The sequence below is a fragment of the Pogoniulus pusillus genome, chromosome 4, assembly GCF_015220805.1.
Source record: "Pogoniulus pusillus isolate bPogPus1 chromosome 4, bPogPus1.pri, whole genome shotgun sequence".
NCBI lineage: Eukaryota > Metazoa > Chordata > Aves > Piciformes > Lybiidae > Pogoniulus > Pogoniulus pusillus.
The window spans coordinates 21,840,411-21,860,956 of NC_087267.1; the positions used below are offsets into that span (position 1 = coordinate 21,840,411).

General features: G+C 45.2%; 1 protein-coding gene across 1 annotated transcript in view; it reads left to right on the forward strand.

The window, feature by feature from the left end:
* The first annotated feature begins 4,293 nt into the window (after positions 1 to 4,293).
* Positions 4,294 to 20,546, forward strand: part of NTF3 (neurotrophin 3) — a 94,635-nt gene continuing 78,382 nt past the window's right edge. The window contains exon 1 of the mRNA XM_064142360.1: positions 4,294 to 4,647. Coding sequence (XP_063998430.1) covers positions 4,630 to 4,647 — 18 coding nt within the window. The 5' untranslated portion in view covers positions 4,294 to 4,629. The remainder of the gene's footprint in view (positions 4,648 to 20,546) is intronic.

Below are 20,546 nucleotides of genomic sequence, written 5' to 3' on the forward strand. Positions count from 1 at the left end.
AAACCAGTGATTTGGAAGTTTGAAAGGCAAAAAGCCTCTTATAATGAAGGTTTTGATATGACAAAACATTCAGAGCTATTCGTCTGCTTCCACTTCTTCTTTGCCTTTACTTCAAAACTACTACCTTATAAATGGAGGACCTTATGGCTGGAACATATTTCTATCACAGGTTAAGTGTGTTTGTCAAAACAGGTCAAAATCATGATGGGAACAACACAAACTTGATTAGGGGGCTTTTTAGTTTGGAGAGGAAGAGACTGAGAGGAGATCTAATAAATGCCTATAGATATCCAAGGCTCAGAGTCAGGAAGGAAGGGACAGGGACAGCCTCTGCTAACTTGTGCTCTGGGATAGGACAAGGGACAGCAGATAGACACTACACTCAGGAAGTTCTACCTCAACATGAGGAAGAACTTCTTTAAGGGTCACTGTGATGGTTTGGGTGTTGCCTGCTCCTCCACACTTAAGAAAATTACTCAGACTGGACTCAGATGAGCTGGAAATGGAATGAATGAAACTATGTTTACAGCTTAGCACAATATACAAGCAGATATTTACAATAGATACAGAAATACACAAGTTAAAAAGTAATACAGAAACACAACAGCCCTCCCAGAAACCTGAGTCCCCATGAAGGGTTCTCAGCCACCCTTCCACCTTCTCTCCACCCCTCTGCCTTACCCCAGTCTTTGCCTTACACTTAAGGTGAGTTTGGAGGAGGTTAGGAAGCAGATGGATTAGTCACACAGACATCAGGTTAAGTTAGAGAGAAGTGCAGCCCCAAAATCAGAGAGCAGACAGCTGCCTTATCTCTGTCTATATTCTTGTTCTTATACATCACATCAAGCCTATGAGTGCAGTAGCCATCACCATTGTTTCTTTTTTGCATCCTATCATCTAATTCTTCCTACCAAAAGATCCCAGCTAGGTCCAAACTAGCAGAGTCACAGAGCACTAGACCCATGAAGTCTAGTGGCTGCCTACAGAGGTTGTGAAGTCTTCTCTGGAGAATTTCAAGCCCTGTCTGGATGTGTTCCTGTGTGACCTGTCCTAGATTCTGTGGTCTTGCTGTGGCAGGAGGTTGGACTGGAAGATCTCCAGAGATTCCTTCCAGCTCCTAACATCCTGTGGCCCTGTGGTAGCCCTACAGACATTCTTCCTTTCAATATCTATTCGGAACTTCAACCACAAAGTGGTGCTGTTGCAAAAGCTAATGGCTAGCGAGGAGCATAAACTCCCAGCTTTCATAATGTCCCAAGGCATGTATTAAGTCCAATAAAATTTTCCTCAATTTACACACTTACGTGCAGGTCTTCTCCATAAATATTCAATTTCTTTAACATCAAAAGAAATTGCAGTGGTATCTGTTAATATGCAGAGAAAAATACACATTACACATCTTCAAAGTCTATAAAAAGATGGTACCTAGTTTGAAGTCTGATCAAGTGCCTAATTAATCAGATCAATGCCTAGTAATTATCTCAATTAAAAGCCACAGAATTAAAACAAAAAAAAAAATGCTTTCTACAGCACTCTTGGAGTAATATTTCAGATTCTTCAAGGCAGGACAGAGACTTGTTCAAAGTAACAGGCGTTCGTTGCCATGTCAGGACCTCAGATCCAATGACACACAAAAGAAAGGGACCCTTGGGTAGCTTTGTCGTTTCCCATCCAAAAAATTCAGAGAGATGGCCAAAGTGTTAAAAAAAAAAATCCACTTGTGCCTAGGGTTAGTATTAAAAATAACCCCAAACCCACAGCCCTGCCCCCACCAAAATAACAGATGAAGATGTAAAAAAGCCTAGGAAGAAAACCAGCCTAAGAACAACAGCACTGTCCTTAGAGGAAGGAATGAAAAACTGCCAAGACCAAACCTGCCTCCATTTTCTCTAGCTGTGATGCCCCCCCCCCCCCCCCCCATCTACAATGCTTTTTGCAGTGCACACACACATATTTGGCAAGATTAAGGTGTCACAGCTCAAATTTCAAGGCGTCTGATTGCCCACAGACCCAGACACAAGTATTAGGGGCAAACCCAACTCAACTTGTGCAAGCTGCCTGGCTTTGAGAGGTTTGTCTCCCAGCAGAGGTAGGCAATCCCTCTGCATAGGACATCACCTTGTAGCCTACTTACTTTCCTCCCGGGTTTTTTTCCTTCTTTTTTTTTATTTCCTGGGTTAGCTACAAATGTGAAATTCCCGGGCTAGGGTTGCCTTCAGATGCTTAACCCTTTGCCTGCCTCTGGAGGAATATTCCCCAACAACTACTCCTAGCCCTGTTTGTCTACTTCAGGAGATTAAAAGCTGAGGGACATTGTAGGTGTTTCTAAGGTCCAAAGAGAGTGCTGAGACTGGGAGAGGACAGAAGATTTAATTCTAAGTCTTTCTTCTTAGCTGTAAAAGATCTCAAAAGGATGGAAACAGCACTCAAACAAACAGGGAAGATTAAAAAGACTCAAAAGCTATTTGAGGTTTGAGCAGATTTTTGATTGGCAGAGTTTAGATAAAGAATTCTTAGTAGGCAATAATGGGAGATGACTCTTTCCTTCATCTGAGAAGGTAGAGGGAACATGGAACTCGGACAGAATCGGTCGGACAGCTAGAATTTATGGAGCTCCCTAAATAGAATTGTTTCATGGTTGGGAAGAAAAAAAAAATCAGATAAAAAGCAACCACAACAAATCAGACCAACCCTATTTCAATCTGCAGTGGAAAATGCTTCAATAGAACTCTGCCAAATATCTAGGCAGAAGAAAATGTCTTGAAGAAGACGGTACGATGCTTTAACAGCACGAGGAGGGCTAATCATCCTTAAAAAAAAGGGGGGGGGGGGAGGAGGGGGAAAGTATCTCTTGGTTAGAGAGCAAATGGGAAAATAAAAACCCTTCCTGAGCCCGTAAAGGAAGTACTCTTTACGGAACAGTCTGGTGACTCTTGGATACAAAGTGTTGTATCACAGGCTACATGACCACACTCTTAGGGTTACGACTTGCTTGATTCTGCACGAATCGAACAGAGAAGAAAGATGACTTAAGCATGTAAATTTAGAGGGAGACTTAGAGGCATGCAGCTAAATTTATCAGCCATCTCTATGAGCCATCCCTCTAAATAAAAAAGTTTGGAAGCCAGTCGCTGCTGGTTGCTGATGAACTTTCCATGTTTTTGGCACTCGCCATCCTTTACTTCGTGGGCTAATCTGCAAATGCAAACAGGAGGAATAACTGGACACAAATCCATTCTAAGGTCTGTTCTGAACTGTGGATATTTTCTCTCAGTGCTTCTTGTTTTGGTTACAATTTGATTGGCACAAAGGCTAACAAAAAAAAAAAAAGCAAAAAAGTATTTTGTCTAAGATTTGGAAGTAATTAGGAAAAAAAAACCCCAAACAACAAAGCAACAAATTAAAAAAGAGCAGCCAGAGAGAGAGAGAGAGCAGAGGTTTGTGGCTTTCTAGTTCTCTATTTCACCTGTTTTACATGTCCTGAAGATGGGTAAGAATAGCAACACATGCTGGGGGGTTTGACCGCAGGGTGTGCGTGTACATGTGTGTGAGCGTGCATGTGGGAGACAGAGGGAGTAGGAGAGAATGGGGTGTTGGGGAGTTGGGGGTGGGCAGTGGATGAACCATTAGAGTGCAAACACAGAGACATTCTTGCAATAAAATACTTTGCCTTCTGAGAGCTGCAGTCCGGGAGAGATGGTTATGATTTAACAAAAGAAGTCACTAAAATGTTCCCTGGTGATAATACTGTTCTTAAGGGTATGAAAAGATTTTGCCAGGAAGAGGAATAAAGTCTTCAACTGACTTTAAAAGAATACATCTATTAAAGAGAAATAAAAAGAGGAAAAGGAAAGAGACGGAAAGTGAAAGAAAAGGAAGGGAAGGGGGAAAAAGAAAAGAAAAGAAAAGAAAAGAAAAGAAAAGAAAAGAAAAGAAAAGAAAAGAAAAGAAAAGAAAAGAAAAGAAAAGAAAAGAAAAGAAAAGAAAAGAAAAGAAAAGAAAAGAAAAGAAAAGAAAAGAAAAGAAAAGAAAAGAAAAGAAAAGAAAAGAAAAGAAAAGAAAAGAAAAGAAAAGAAAAGAAAGAAGAGAAGAGAAGAGAAGAGAAGAGAAGAGAAGAGAAGAGAAGAGAAGAGAAGAGAAGAGAAGAGAAGAGAAGAGAAGAGAAGAGAAGAGAAGAGAAGAGAAGAGAAGAGAAGAGAAGAGAAGAGAAGAGAAGAGAAGAGGCACGTCATTTTTTCTTCTTTCTTTTTCCCTTTTTTTTTTTTTTTTTTTTTTTTTTCAGCACATAGGGGAAAACAAATGAGCTTTTATGACAGCTTTGTCATTTAAAAACCTGAAAAATCTCCATTCTGGGAAATTCCCTGACCAGGCAAGGTTATTATAAATGGTAGGTAGAGAAAGCAGAGCGTGGCAATAAAGGGGTTAATCTGCAGAGCACAGAGCCATCTGGCTGAGCTGGTTTGTTATAATCGAGCAGATTATGTTCACGGGACTCAGAGTTTAAGGCTCCTCTCCCATAGAGCAACTCTGCACAACCCAAGCAGACCAACTTTGTGGACTTTGAATGAACAGATTTACATCCACCTTTCTCTTCATGTCGACTTTTCTGGAAACATTCACACGGATGCCATGGTTACTCCTACCACGGTAAGGGAAATTTGACGTTTTCTAATAGGGTCCTAAGAGGGCGGGGAGGGAAGGCGGTGGGGGGGGAGAGATGTCCTTTAAAAAAGTATAATGGAGAGGGGGGTGAGGGGGTCTGGTAAGCAGTAGATCTGTCCCAAATGTTGTCTTATCCGTTGTGCCTCCTCCTTCCCCCACTCCTACTTGCCCTATAGCTTTCGTTCTGAGGTTGCTCTCTCTCCTCTTGCTCTGCATACTGTTGTTCAGGTCCCTGGCAAGAAAATAACCCAGGAGAAATATGAGGTGCTAAAGGAATTTGATTTAAGAGGCAAAAATCAAAGGAAACTCTCAGGTTTATTTTAAGAGGGAAAGCAGCAACTTCAGGTATAACAAAAAGGGGTTGCAAATCTTGAGTGAGGATTGCAGGAACCAGCCCCAGCACACGTAGCATTCTTGCCCTCAGGGGAAGTTAGAGCCCATGACAAGCAAAGTCAAAATTCCCAATTTCTAGACCTTGCCTGTCTCAGGTAACTAACTACACTGAAGCTTTCTCTTTTTGCTTGCTTGCCTTTTTTTCCCTGCCTTTATTTATTTATTTATTGGGGAAGTGTATGTGTGTGAATACCAGACACTGGAAACTCTATTCATGGCCTTTGAATCAATTCTTATTCTCCTCAAATCCAAACACTAAATTCTCTGGAAGGAACTGGAGATCAAAGGTTCCCTTGCACATCTGTGTCTAGGTGGAAAAGATACACTCGCTCTGCACTGGGATGGCAGGAAAACTATTCTTACGCTGCAATTTCCAATGTTTGCCTTCTAGGAATGCAGCACATAACTAATCAGCACAGGCTCACATATAGAGAGCAAAATAGAAAGCTGTTTCTCATCTAAACAGCTGAAATGCAGCTTAAAGCGCCAGTTACTGGCGAGTCCTTATGGAGACACAAAACTGCTACTAGCCAAGAGGGTGAAAAGTCCTTGAATGGTTTAGATAGTTCCCTGATCAGTTCTTAATCCTTCATTAAAATAAACGGGAAAGCTCTGCCTTGGTCCTATCTCTTGGACTATAAATATGCAGGATCTGGAGAGATGGATATTTTGGATTGAATAGGGCTGCTATGTGTGCATTCTCTGGTTCCCATCTTGCAAAACCAGTTATTTAGAGATGACTCTGTGAGTGTGAGGGGGAGGTCGCTTCCCCCCACGCCTCCCTCCCCCCTTCCACACCCCCCCCCTTTTAAATAGACAGGGATGTGTACTATATGGTCCAGTCAATTCTTATGAGCTACAACCTTTCAGAAAGCACTCTTCGCTCTTAGACTCGTGTGATTTGTTGCATGAGAAGTGCAAATGGTATGCAAAGTTTGCCTTTACATTGTGCCTTCAGGAAAGTACTCAGGCAAATAGGAGAGACATTCTCAGGCACAGAAATACCTGATTTGTGCAAGCCTGCAAGTGGAGGAGTGGTGCAAGAAATGTCTATTGATGAGATATAATAAGAAGGGGGAGGGGAAGAGAAATAAAATATGAAACACCTCACTTTGTAGCAAGGTAGACAAAAGCAGTAAAGAATGGAAGAGTTCAGAGTGGTTCCAAGCTGCTGGTAGTAAAGACTGGTCTGAGATACACGTGCAAATGCCAGGAGCTCTGTGTGTGAGCATGACAAGGGAAGGGAAATTGGACATCACTGCAGGTGGTGTAACCAAAATATAGAGAAGAGAGAGTGCAAGAGGAGAGCCAGAAGGGGAGTGCTTTGTGTGGAAGTGTTGAATTATGCAATACTGGCAGGTTTAGGATTGTTACTATTATTTTCTTTTCCAGGAAAGAACTAGATGGTATACAGGAAGATAGATACAAGGAATTTGGAGGGAAAGTGGTTTATGTTAAAAATAAACTCTTATGTATGAAGCATTGTGTATTGGAGTAATAAGGGCAGGTGAGCAATACAAAGGTGGTCAACTTCAAAGGGGAACTGCTGCAGGTCAGTTGGAAAAGGAGGATCTTTGTGGGTGGCAAAAAGTTTAGAAGCTCAGAAGGGGAAGTTATGATTTGAGAGGGATAGAAAAAGGCGCAGGCTGGAGGCTGGGCGAGGATGTGAAAGGGACATATGAGGATGCTAGGATCAGCAAGGGGGAGGTTGGGTATGGAGTGGGAGTGTAGGGGAAAAGGTGAAAGCACAGGGCAAAAAGGATGTTTGGAGGAGGAAGGAAAATGTGAACTATTGTCTATTTGGAGAAAGGTATGGAAAATAATCACCTACATAATGATTGTGGGGGGTGTCTAGAGGAGACACCTTCGATTCTGTCAGGAAATAAATATGAAGTTGTATGTGAGAGGAAGGTATTAAGTGTATGAAAGGGCAGGCTCGCATGGTGATGGAAACATGTGCCAAGAAGAGGAATGCAGATGAAAAAGTGAGCTGGAGATAGGGTGTGGTGATGGAAAAAGAGTATAGGTAACCATATTGTGAGGGGGTAATAGTTGCTTAACAGAATCCCAAAGGAGATTGGAAGCCTGCTGGATTTTGCTGCCTGGTTGCAAGCGAGAGAGAACTGGGAAAAAGATGTGTGGAGCTGCTGTAAGAAAACGCAAGAGAAATCAGGAGGGAAGAGTGAACTGTCAGAGGAATATAAAGATGTGGCAGGTCTTGAAAAGCATGAGAATGGGGAAAAAATGAGGAATGTAGGAGGCATAAGGATGAAATTAAGAGCTCGGTTTTCTGAAAAGATGCCTGAGCAAAAGGGGGCTTAGTGAGGTACAGGGTAAGAGAGCACAGGGTGAGAAGAAATTTGGAGTTGTATTTCTTCACAGGCAAGCAAAGGAAGCAGTGCAAAAGTGCAAGAGTGGCCTGGTCAGTAGAACGCCTCTTTATTGGGTGCTTGGGATAACATAGGGGAAGAACAGGTAATGTATTGCAGGGAGAGCAATGGAGGAAAACAATGGAAAAGTATGGAATAACGTGAAGAGTGAATGTGGGAGGAGGAGAATACATACACAAGCAAAAAGGATTGGTTTTCTGGTAGGAGAGACGTTACAAATGTGCTTACAGCTCTGTGGTAGGTACTAGCTAAGTGTGTGGTAGGTACTGGCTAAGTGAAGCAGCAAGAGGGAACGGAACAAATGTGCTAGCAGAGAAATGACTAAAGATATAAAGGGTGGGAGGAGAAGGAATGGGAGGGATAACTACCTGGAGGGTTGTATAAACCATGTGGTTGCACTGAGGTTGAATATAAAGTGTGAAGTGTGTGGGGAGGTAAGTGAAGTTAGGAGCTGAAGGGCATGAAGTGGAAGTGAATGGGAGTGACAGTTTGTGTTACGAGGGGTGAGAAACATAACGTGGGTTGACACACGGCAGTGTGTAAGCAAGAAAAGTACCTGCCAATTTGTGCCTGCTTGTAAGGGCTCTGTAAGGGGAAGTGAAAGGAGTTAAAAGTTGTGCCTGATAAGAGAGATTTGTCCACATAGCACACTTTAAGTAAATGAGGGAATACAGGTAAGGATTGCAGACCTGGATGTGGGGCCTGAGAGAATTAAAACAGCTTATGGGGGGAGAGATGAGTGATGAGGAGTGAGAAGAAGTTTATGACAGCTTAAGCCATATGTAGTTATCTGCCTTTTAGTTTAAAGAAGGCTTTCTAAGTGTGCAAGGAGTTGTGTGTGCACAAACAGAAGCCAGAAAGCAGGTTGGGAGTCAAGCGCAAGGGAAGGGTAAGAGGAAGCACAGATAAATGCATATAGCCAGTGACAATAGCTGTGTGGATATGCAAGGTGTTGGTGTTGTGTGTGGATCAGGGAGAGATGTCTTTGGCGTTGTGCATGCGCACCTGGCAGAGCCGTAGAGTGAGGCATGTGATAAGAATGATCCGTTTGGTCTACAGCAAGACACTGAAATCCTTGAGGGGCACATAAGGGTGCTGGGTTGCTGTAAGTGGCATACGAGTGCATGGAAGCTACACACAGGCACCCAGGAAACAGGGCTGCTATGTGTGATGGCTATTGGAGGCTGGCTGAAGAGTCACGTGTCCACTGCCTTTGTGGCACAGCGCTCCGTGTCGAAATGAGTTATGTAAGGAAGGCAGCAGAGGTGAGTTTCGTGAGTACTAAGAGGCAATGTTTACATTGAGAAAGAGGGGAGGGAAAGATGACTAACTGAGAAAATGGCTTGGTGCGTGGGTAGCTGTAGGACCAAGCGTGCACTAGATGTGCTTGCCTCCTGCGAGATGTGCGCAGCAGGCGGCCTTCCCTCTGGAGCTTTTGCAGGCTTGTTCTAAAGATTTACTGAATAATCCTGAGAAAATCCCAGGATGTCTAAAATATTTACACCAGCTGTACTTGGAGATGTATCAATCTACCTTAGTTTCATGCCTTAAAACTTCGGTACACTAGGGCTAGGACAAAGCAGCAGAGATATTTTTTCTAGGACCGCTTACCAGGGCTGCTTAGGTGATCAACAGGGCCGTTGGATGGACAACCATCAGGTTGAAATACACACAAGGAGAACAGATGTCAATCAAACAACACAAGAAAATACAGGCTTTCTTCATCCCGGCTAGATGAGGCTCTGGGCAGCCTGATCTAGGGTAGGGTGTCCCAGCCCATGTCCTGGTCCCATGCCCATGGGGTTGGAACTAAATGGTCCTTATGGTCCCTTCCAACCCTGTCTGATTCTATGATTTTATGGTTCATGGCTCAAAGCAGTAATGTGCAGCTGATTGAAGATTGAAAACACAGGCTACATCTTGGGTGTAAGAGGGAAATGCTAAGAGCAGCTTTCCATTCAATACAACCGCATACATTGACAACAACCTGCTCTTCAAATCTCTTCGACTGAGCACTTTCAAATTATCCACCTTGCCTCAGGGCTTGGCGTCCTCTTTAGCACTGTCCTACACTGCCTAGTGCTCATTTCCATCCAGAGTTGATCAGAAGACTGTGAGTAATCCAGTGAAACCTGCACTGGGAGGAAGACAGTCTGACTGAACTGAACTGGTAGGCTTGAAGGCTGAAGCTTCTGGGCCCAGAACTTACATAGCATCAGTTACATGAAAGCTCATGGATCACTTTCTGGTTTATTCCAAGGATTAATTCCTGGGGGAAAATGAAAAAAAAAAAAAAAAAAAAAAAAAAAAAGGAGCCTGTAAAATACTTAGCTAATAGGCTTCTGCAGCCACAGGCTGTGTTGGGAACCTGCTGTCTTATTTATGACCTGGTTTCCTACTGTGAATTCCAGTTTGAGCTCTCTAGGTGGATAATTTTTCCTGATGCTGCTTGAAGCTGGCTGTAGACAACAGAAAAGCCCTTCCTCATCTGGGAAGGTGAAGCACTGTAGGTTGTGGGCAGTGAGGGCAGTGAAGCTGTTGTCCATGAGGGGGAGATGCGTGACTGCAGCCAGCGGTCCTAGTCCCTGGGCTGAATCCACAGCCCACAGCCTGCTCTATCCACTGCCACCAGCACTGCCCACCATCATGGCCAGGCCTCTGCTCTGCACCCTCCCTGTCTAACCACCGAGGAAATAAAAACCAAACGGTGGCATCAACCTGCCAGCTGGCTAGGAAAAGAGAAAGGCATCGATGGGTAAAATTAGTGCTGGATGGTTGCAGGAACGGGATCAAAGCAGGAGCACCCAATCTGCGCTTGAGTGCAAAAAACGTGGGGGATTTGTGCCTGCCTGGATTCCTTTGCAGCTGTTTGCAAGGGCTGGAACATCTGGGTGTCCCTGCAGATGTTCATTGGTGAGGCACCATGTGCGGTTGGCTCCTCATGGCGACTAGAAGTGGGCAGTGGAAAGAAGCAGCGTGTGGGTAGGGATGACAGAGGTGGATGGCAGCTGTTTCTGTGTGGGAAACAGCCATCCCTGCTCATACATCTGTCGGTGGGGGATGTGGGGATAAGTTGCTTTTCTGAGTGGACAGATGGGATGTGCGTGTGAAGAGGGAAGTGGTAAGGGTGGATATGGAGTAGTTTCAGGGTTGTGAAATGAGTGCTGGAGGGAATATAGAAAGCTGCATTGCTGCTTGTGTGTCCTGAAGGGGACTTCTCCATAGAAAGCCTCAAGGAAGATTATACTTCCCAAAGAATTAAAGGAAAAAAAGCACGCAGTTCAGTTAAGACTCTCCTTTCTCTCCTTGATGGGGTACAAGTATCTTCCTTGTAAGGTGACTGTTTCCTTCAGGGCAGCAAGCATTTAGAAAGATCAGAACAAGATCACATACTTGTCTCTCTCTTATCTTCCTCTATCTTTCCTCTTCTCTACACCTCTTTACACATATGCAAAAGGGTATTTCCCAATTTTTCCCAATATAATTTAAGTCTGTGTTTGAAATTTCCTTGTATGGAAATGTACACCAAATAGATGTGTGAATGAGGACATTGGTGTGCTGCTAGAGAATGTTGTGTATCTGTCCAAATGGAAACCAATTACGTTGGTAGTCATCTTCAGCTCAAGAGAGTAAGGTACTGGTTGCATTTCAGTGCATCTGAAAGGACAGCAGGTAATTCCACATTACCACCAGGCAGTGCTAGAAGACCAGCATGCATAACTCATTGCCAGTCTGTACTTTAGAGGGAGTCGCTACCTGTACAGAATCCACAGAACAGGCTTCATTTGGGTTATCTCTTGCAAACCTTGATCAGAGGTGAAACAAAATGTTCCTAAGGACTGCATCCTACGGGGCAAGATTTGCAGCACTATTCCAACATTTTATGTGCTTCATCCACGTGTGTTACATATAAGAGAACCACAGTAAGGAATGTGCTGCTTCTCAGTTGCTCTTTCTCACCTTTTACTAACTGATTCCTTCCTTTGGGGTTTGTTCCTGCTCTAGATTTTACATGTTTGATCTTACATTAGCTGAGTTAGCATATAAGAAAGTTAACTATATTAAGTTCTAGGCTATGCCCTATAAAGCTTTGCTCACAGAATCACAGAACTAACCAGGTGGGAAAAGACCTCTAAGATCATCCAGTCCAGCCTATTACCTAACCCTTCTAATTAACTAAAACATGGCACTAAGTACCTCATCCAGCCTCCTCTGAAACACCTTCAGGAATGGTGACTCCACCACCTCCCTGGGCAGCCCATTCCAAAGCCAATCACTCTTGCTGTGAAGAACTTCTTCCTAACATCCAGCCTAAAGTTGCTCTGACACAACTTGAGGCTGTGTCCTCTTGTTCTGTCACTAATTGCCTGGGAGAAGAGACCAAAGACTGCCTGGCTGTAATCTCCTTTCAGGTAGACATAGAGAGCAATAAGGTCATCCCTGAGCCTTCTCTTCTGCAGGCTGCACACCCCCAGCTCTCTCAGCCTCTCCTCACAGAGCTGTGCTCCAGCCCCCTCCCCAGCCTTGCTGCCCTTCTCTGGACACGTTCAAGCACCTCAACATCTTTCTTAAACTGAAGGATCCAGAACTGGACACAGTACTCAAGGTATGGCCTAACCAGTGCTGAGTACAGAGGCAGAAGGACTTTGCCAATCCTACTGTCCACATGATTTCCTGCTCCAGGCCAGGATGCCATTGGCTCTCCTGGCCACCTGGGCACACTGCTGACTCATCTTCAGCCTACTATCTACCAGTACACCCAGGTCCCTTTCTGCCTGACTGCTCTCCAGCTACTTTGTCCCCAGCCTGTAGTGCTGCTTGGGGTTGTTGTGGCCAAAGTGCAAAATCCTGCACTTATCAGGTAACTGGCCCAACTGGAGGAATACAGAAGGGAAAAAACACATTATATTCTGTGTGGAAGTTTAAAGGCTCCTGTCCACTCAGTAGTGAATTCAGATTGTGAGTGAAATTTAAGTCCAATAGCTGCTTCTGAATAACTCTGTGATTAGACAAGTTTTAAGATAGCATCCTCTCCTGTAGCTTCTGTCTCAGCCAGGAGGTGCACAAGCACTCTCCACGACAAAAACAGCTTTTGTCCCCTTGAGAGATGGGATTTGAGAAGTTTTTGGTTTCTATTGCAGAACAAGATCAGATGTTACTGGGTTTAGCTATCATATATAGATCTCATAAATCTGATGGAGACATGTAACTTGTTCTCCCAGTATGCTGGATTTGAGGCAAACTCCTTGTATCACAAGACACTGAGATCTCTGCTGAGCTTGGTTCCAGGAATACTAAGTGATAAAACTGATGCCTTAGGGGAATAAAACAGATAAAGTAAGAACAAACATAAAAATAATTGCTCCTTAGATGTGGAGACAGTGGAAATATCTAAGCAATGCTTTGGAATAACGTGAAAACATGTCTCTGTGAGTCCTCTCTCTACTGTTCCCCACTTTGCTACCCACTCCTAGAACAAAACCAGTATGCCCGCTTGTTCTGTTGCTGGTTGCCTGGCAGAAGACACCAACTCCACCTGGCTATAGCCTTCTTTCAGGTAGTTGTAGACAGTAACGAGGTCAGCCCTGAGCTTCCTCTTCTCCAGGCTGCACACCCCCAGCTCCCTCAGCCTCTCCTCACAGGGCTGTGCTCCAGGCCCCTCACCAGCTTCATTGCCCTTCTCTGGACACATTCCAGTATCTCAACATCTCTCTTGAATCAAGGAGCCCAGAACTGGACACAGCACTCAAGGTGTGGCCCGAGCAGTGTTGAGTACAGGGGCAGAATAACCTCCCTTGTCCTACTGGCCACACTCTTCCTGATGCAGGCCAAGATGCCATTGGCTCTTCTGCCCACCTGGGCACACTGCTGGCTCGTCTTCAGCTACTATCTACCAGCACCCCCAGGTCCCTCTCTGCCTGGTTGCTCTTCAGCCACTTTGTCCCCAGCCTGTAGTGCTGCTTGGGATTGTTGTGGCCAAAGTGCAGAGCTCTGCACTTGGCCTTCTTAAGTCTTATCCCATTGGCCTCTGCCCACCCATCCATCCTGGCCAGGTCCCTCTGCAGGGCTCTCCTACCCTCCAACAGATCCACACTTGTTCCTAGCTTGGTGTCATCTGCAAACTGACTGATGCTGGACTCAATCCCCTCTTCCAGATCATCAATAAAGATATTGAACAGGACTGTGCCCAGCACTGATCCCTTGGGCACACCATTAGCGACAGCTGCCAACTGGATGTGGCACCATTCACCACCACTCTCTGGGCTCTGCCCACCAGCCAGTTCCTAACCCATATCAGAGTGAATCTGTCCAAGCCACGAGCTGCCAGATTTGCCAGCTTTCTTAGTTCTCTCTTCTCTTTCTCTCTTCTAATGTAAATGAACTTCTCTATAATAATTTCAGCACTGATTTATTGTTTGAATCATGGATAGCTGATCTTAAGCATGATGTCTTTTTTTACTTCCTCCCTGACATATAATATAGGTATTTTGAATTGATTTTCCCTAGACTTATTAAGTTTAGTTTTTCCCACTCTAAGTCTTTTTCTTTTCTGCACATTTATTTTTTTAAACCACTCTCAGTCTTTATATGTAACAATTTCTTTCTTACCTTCTCCATCTGATGAGGAGTGCCTGTTTTAGGGCCACAAAGATGCTCTAAGGTCTGGAGCATCTCTGCTATGAGGATAGACTGAGGGAGCCTAGAGGAGAGAAGACTCTGGGGCCACCTTAAAGTTGCTTTCCAGTAGCTGAAAAGATCCTACAGCAAGGCTGCAGAGGGACTTTTCATCAGGGTGTCTGGAGAGAGGAAAAGGAGGAGTGGTCTGAAACTGAGGGAGAGTAGGTTTAGAATGGATCTTAGGAAGAAGTTCTTCATTACAAGGGTGGTGAGACTCTGGAACAGGCTGCCCAGAGTGGTTGTGGCTGCTTCCTCCCTGGGAGTGCTGAAGGTCAGGCTGGATGAGGCTTTGAGTCTAGTTGAGAGGTGTCCCTGCCCACATCAGGGAAGTTGGAGTAGATGATCTCTAAGAGCTCTTCTAGCCTAAGCCATTCCATGATTCTGTGACTAAAATATCTCCAGCTCACAGGACTACCTCATAGGTTCTTCAGACATACAAAAAGTTGAAAGCAGCTGCAGTTAAGAACTCCTTGACACTAGTAAGGACTAGCCAGTTTTTTAACCTGATGACCCTAGGGCTCAAAACCCAGGAATTTCATACACAGAGTTGACACTTCTTTGCAGAATTAATGGAAGTTTTAGCACTGATAGTAATAGAAGCAAAATTAACCTGATGCTGTCAGGGTCTGAAAGTCCTACATATTGCTTTTAGCCTTGTAAATACTTACAAATACTTACACTTTACAAGTCCATGTGTTAAATAGAGTCACAGAATCATCACAGTATCACACAGTATCACAGTATCATCAGGGTTGGAAGAGACCTCACAGATCATCAAGTCCAACCCTTTACCACAGAGCTCAAGGCTAGACCATGGCACCAAGTGCCATGTCCAATCTTGCCTTGAACAGCCCCAGGAACGGCGACTCCACCACCTCCCCGGGCAGCCCATTCCAGTGTCCAATGACTCTCTCAGTGAAGAACTTTCTCCTCACCTCCAGCCTAAATCTCCCCTGACACAGCCTGAGGCTGTGTCCTCTCGTTCTGGTGCTGGCCACCTGAGAGAAGAGAGCAACCTCCTCCTGGCTACAACCACCCCTCAGGTAGTTGTAGACAGCAATAAGGTCACCCCTGAGCCTCCTCTTCTCCAGGCTAAACAATCCCAGCTCCCTCAGCCTCTCCTCACAGGGCTTGTGCTCAAGGCCTCTCACCAGCCTCGTTGCCCTTCTCTGGACACGCTCAAGCATCTCAATGTCCCTCCTAAACTGGGGGGCCCAGAACTGAACACAGTACTCAAGGTGTGGTCTAACCAGTGCAGAGTACAGGGGCAGAATGACCTCCCTGCTCCTGCTGACCACACCATTCCTGACGCAGGCCAGGATGCCACTGGCTCTCTTGGCCACCTGGGCACACTGCTGGCTCATGTTCAGGCGGGTATCAATCAGCACCCCCAGATCCCTCTCTGTCTGGCTGCTCTCCAGCCACTCAGTCCCCAGCCTGTATCTCTGCATGGGATTGTTGTGGCCAAAGTGCAGCACCCTGCACTTGGAGCTATTGAATGTCATCCCATTGGACTCTGCCCATCTGTCCAGGTGGTCAAGGTCCCGCTGCAGAGACCTTCTGCCCTCCAACCCAGCCACATCTGCCCCCAGCTTAGTGTCATCTGCAAACTTGCTGATGACTGACTCCATGCCCTCATCCAGATCATCTATGAAGATGTTAAAGAGGATGGGGCCCTGAGGGACACCACTAGTGACTGGCCGCCAGCTGGATGTGGCACCATTCACCACCACTCTCTGGGTCCGGCCCTCCAGCCAGTTCCTAACCCAGCACAGAATGTTGCCATCCAAGCCATGGGCTGACAGCTTAGCCAGCAGTTTGCTGTGGGGGACAGTGTCAAAGGCCTTGCTGAAGTCCAGATAGACCACATCCACAGGCCTCCCCACATCCACCAAGCGGGTCACCTGATCATAGAAGCAGATCAGGTTGGAGAGGCAGGATCTGCCCTTCCTAAACCCATGCTGGCTGGACCTGAGCCCTTTGCCATCTCTCAGGTGCGCTCTTATCACCCCCAAGATAACCTGCTCCATCAGTTTCCCTGGCACTGAGGTCAGTTTGACAGGTCTGTAGTTCCCAGGTTCCTCTGTCCAAATCTTCTTGTGGATGGGGATCACCTTGACCAGTTTCCAGTCTCCTGGGACCTCTCTGGTGAGCCAGGACTGCTGGAAAATGATGGAGAGCAGCTTGGAATCACAGAAACTTCAGCTTGGAAAAGCCCCTTAGGATCATTGAGTCCAATGGATATCCCTACTCTACAAAGTTCACACTAAACCATATCCCCAAGCACCACATCCAAAAGACTTTAAACCACATTCAGGGTTGATGACTCAACCACCTCTCTGGGCAGCTTATTCCAATGCACTCTTGCTGGGAAAAAATTCTTCCTAATGTCCAGTCTAAACCTATCCAGTTGCAGCTTGATGCCATTTCCTCTTGTTCTATCACTATTTACTTGTGAGAAGAGACCACCAGCAGCCTAATAAGAGTAACACATCTGCTTGGCCATGTGTGGTGAGCACTTCCTTCTGCCAAACACAGAATCATAGAATCATAGAACGGTTTAGGTTAGAAGCGACCTCAAAGATCATCCAGCTCCAACCCTCTGCCACATGCAGGGACACCTCCCACTAGAACAGGTCACTCAAGGACTCATTCAACCTGGCCTTTAACACCTCCAGGAGGAAGCAGCCACAGCGTCCCTGGGTAAGCTGTGCCAGTGTCTCACCACCTCACTGTAAAGAACTTCTTCCTAACATCCAGTTTAAATCTCCCTTCTGCCAGTTTAAAACCCATTACTCCTCATCCTATCATTACCAGACCTTGTCAATAGTCCCTCCCCAGTCTTCCTGTAGGTCCCTTTCAGATTCTACTTCAAGGTCTCCTTGAAGCCCTTTCTTGTCCAGGCTGAAGACTTCCAACTCTTGTAGGCTCTCCTCATAGCATAAGGATGCTGCAGCCCTCTGAGCACCTTCATGGCCTTCTCTGGACTTGCTCCAACAGTTCCACATCCTTCTTGCACTGGGGCTCCAGAACTGTACACAGTACTTATCCCTCAGTACACATCCCTCTGTACATATCCCTCTGTACCTCTGTGTGGCACCTGCATGTAAAACATAAAGCAGGTTTGGAGTGTCAATGCTTGACACCATATCCTGCTTTGTTTGTTAGGATAGGTGCCACCTGAAGAGCAGCTCAGGAGAGACTGCATCCTGATGGTATAGAGTAGTTGGTATAGTCTGGCTGCTCCTGTTAACAGGCATGATTTGCAATAGACAACTTAATGGAATAAAACTCCTACAACATGTGGCAAACATCTCACCATATTGGAACAACTCTAGAAAGTATTGCCTTGATAAGTTTTTCCTCCTAGATGAGGCTTTATATACTTTAAAGTCTGAAACATTTTCTTAATACAAAATCTGTTTGTGAAGTGAATTTGGGCAGGGACTTTGTTTTCTTGCATCCTTCTCTGGCATTTTCTGTGTTCAAATTGCCTTCACAAGTTTCATAGAATGTTTCATAGAATCAACCAGGTTGGAAGAGACCTCCAAGATCATACAGTCCAACCTAGCACCCAGCCCTAGGCAATCAACCAGACTATGGCACTAAGTGCCTCATCCTGTCTCTCCTTGAACACCTCCAGGGACAGTGACTCCACCACCTCCCTGGCAGCCCATTCCAATGCTAATCACTCTCTCTGACAACAACTTCCTCCTAACATCCAGCCTAGACCTCCCTCGCCACAACTTGAGACTGTGTCCCCTTGTTCTGTTGCTGGTTGCCTGGCAGAAGAGACCAACCCCCACCTGGCTACAGCCTCCCTTCAGGTAGTTGTAGACAGCAATGAGGTCACCCCTGAGCCTCCCCCGGCAGAAATTCAGACTGTGTCCCCTTGTTCTATTGCTGGTTTGAAACACTCCAGAAAAAAAATGTTTGGCTTTTGTGTTGGTAGAGCAACAGTTTCAGGCTGTGATAAAAAGCAAATCAGTCTAAATACTACAAAAAAGATAAATTTTGGGATTTTATTTTGTCCTGCTTTGAGTTTTTTGTTGTTGTTGTTGTCATTGTTGTGGCGTTGCTTAGTTTTTAACTGAACAAAAAAACCCAAAGGCAAACAAAAGCTTCATGGAATTAAACCTTGCCCTGGGAAACTGAAGCTGCTTTTCACATCTGCTAGGATAGGGAGTGGTGTCCCTTGGAAGAGTTTACATTTTAGGGAAAAGGATTTGCCTTTCAAGTGCAGTGAAATATTCTGGACTTTCCTCACTTTTCCTGCTTTCTCTACCAGGAAATCTTCCCATTCATTTCTTTTCTTTTTCCCCTCATAGATATTTAGTGGTTTGGTTTGGTTTGATTTGGGTTTTTTGCTTGTTTCTATTATTTACTTTTTAAGATTATTCCCTCATAGTCTCCTCATTTGCCTTATTTCCCTAATTTAAAAGCTGGTGACTTTTCAATGTTCACAGGCTCACAGGATGTTAGGGGTTGGAAAGGACCCAAGGAGATCATTGAGTCTAACCCCCCTGCCACAGCAGGACAATACTATCTAACACAGATCACAGAGGAACACATCCAGACAGGCCTTGAAAGTCCGCAGAGCAGGAGACACCACAACCTCTCTGGTCAGCCTCTGTGACCCTCACAGTAAAGAAGTTCCTCCTTGTGTTGAAGCAGAACCTGTTTTGCTGCAACATACGCCTATTGCTCCTGTCCTTCGAACCACTATTAAGCAAATTTGATTGGTTTAGATGATCTTTGGTCACTTCATTCGTTACCTTAATCTTCTCCTCATTGCTGTCTTCAACTACCTGAAGGGAGGCTGTAGCCAGGTGGGGGTTGGTCTTTTCTGCCAGGCAACCAGCAACAGAACAAGGGGACACAGTCTCAAGTTGTGCTGGGAGAGATCTAGGCTGGATGTGAGGAGGAAGTTGTTGTCAGAGAGAGTGATTGGCATTGGAATGGGCTGCCCAGGGAGGTGGTGGAGTCACTGTCCCTGGAGGTGTTGAAGAAAAGCCTGGATGAGGCACTTAGTGCCATGGTCTGGTTGATTGCCTAGGGCTGGGTGCTAGCTTGGCCTGGCTGATCTTGGAGGTCTCTTCCAACCTGTCTGCCCTGCAACTCAGGGCATGATACTCTCCTCTCACAGGGGACTCAGAAAGTTGCTGTGCTTGGGAGATCAAGTAGAATTCCTCAGAATAGAAGAATTAAACCCAACAAAACCAAACTCTTAGTAGACTCTATTATCTCTTAATATGGCCTGTGGCCCTGAGAAGCCAGCAAGCCAGGTATCATGTTCCTCAAAGCTTGATCATGTCTAATTTTATATTCAAAAAGGAATCAGACTTCCATCATTCCATTTAAAGTCTTCTTACTATCCAGCTTCAGTGCCAGGCCCTGTTTGAGTTTTGAGTATTTTTCCACATAAAGGTTCTTAGAAGCAACAGAGTCCTGGGAGGCAGCAGGACAGCTAGCAAGAGATGTTTTTAGAGTGGAGATTTAGTTTCAATGTCCTTTTTTTTTCTCATGAGTTATTTTCTAGAGGTAATGATTGTGTCCAGTTTTAGGCTCTGTGTCCAGTTTTGGGCTCCCCAGTTCAAGAGAGACAGGCACCTGCTTGAGAGAATTCAACAGAGAGCCATGAGGATGATTGGGGGACTTGAGCATCTCCCCTGTGGAGAGAGACCGAGAGCCCTGAGGCTGTTTAGTCTAGAGAAGAGCAGACTGAGAGGGGGATCTGATCAGTGTCTACAAATATCTGAGGGGTGGGTGTCAAGTGGACAGGGACAATCTCTTTTTGGTGTTGCACAGTAATAAGAGTAGTGACGGATACAAATTTGGATATAGAAGGTTTCACCTCTACGTGAGAAGAAACTTCTTTACAGTAAGGGTGCCAGAGCCCTGGAACAGGCTGCCCAGAGAGATTGTGGAGTCTTCTTCTCTGAATGCCTTCAAAACCCTCCTGTTAGCGTTCCTGTGGAGACTACCTTGGGTGATCCTGCTTTTGGCAGCCAGGTTGTACTGGATGATCTCTGGAGGTCCCTTCCAACCTATAACCTTCTGTGATCCTGTATTCTTCCTTCCTGGTTGCATCCCTGTGCATACTACCTTGGGTGATCCTGCTTTTGGCAGCCAGGTTGTACTGAATGATCTCTGGATGTCCCTTCCAACCTCTAACCTTCTGTGATACTGTATTCTTTAAGAAAGAAGTGAAAATTTAGAGTAACTTTGCTGAAAATGGCAGAAATATTTTAATAAATAATTATTAACAGCTCTTTTTTTAAAAAAAAGCCAAACGTTTAGGCCCATCTCCCAGGCTATCTGCCTGGAAGCAACCTGGACATTGATCCTCAAGGTAACTTTATACAAACTGACATGACTACACAACGCAGCATCTTGCTGAAGAGGAATATCCAAACAATTAGC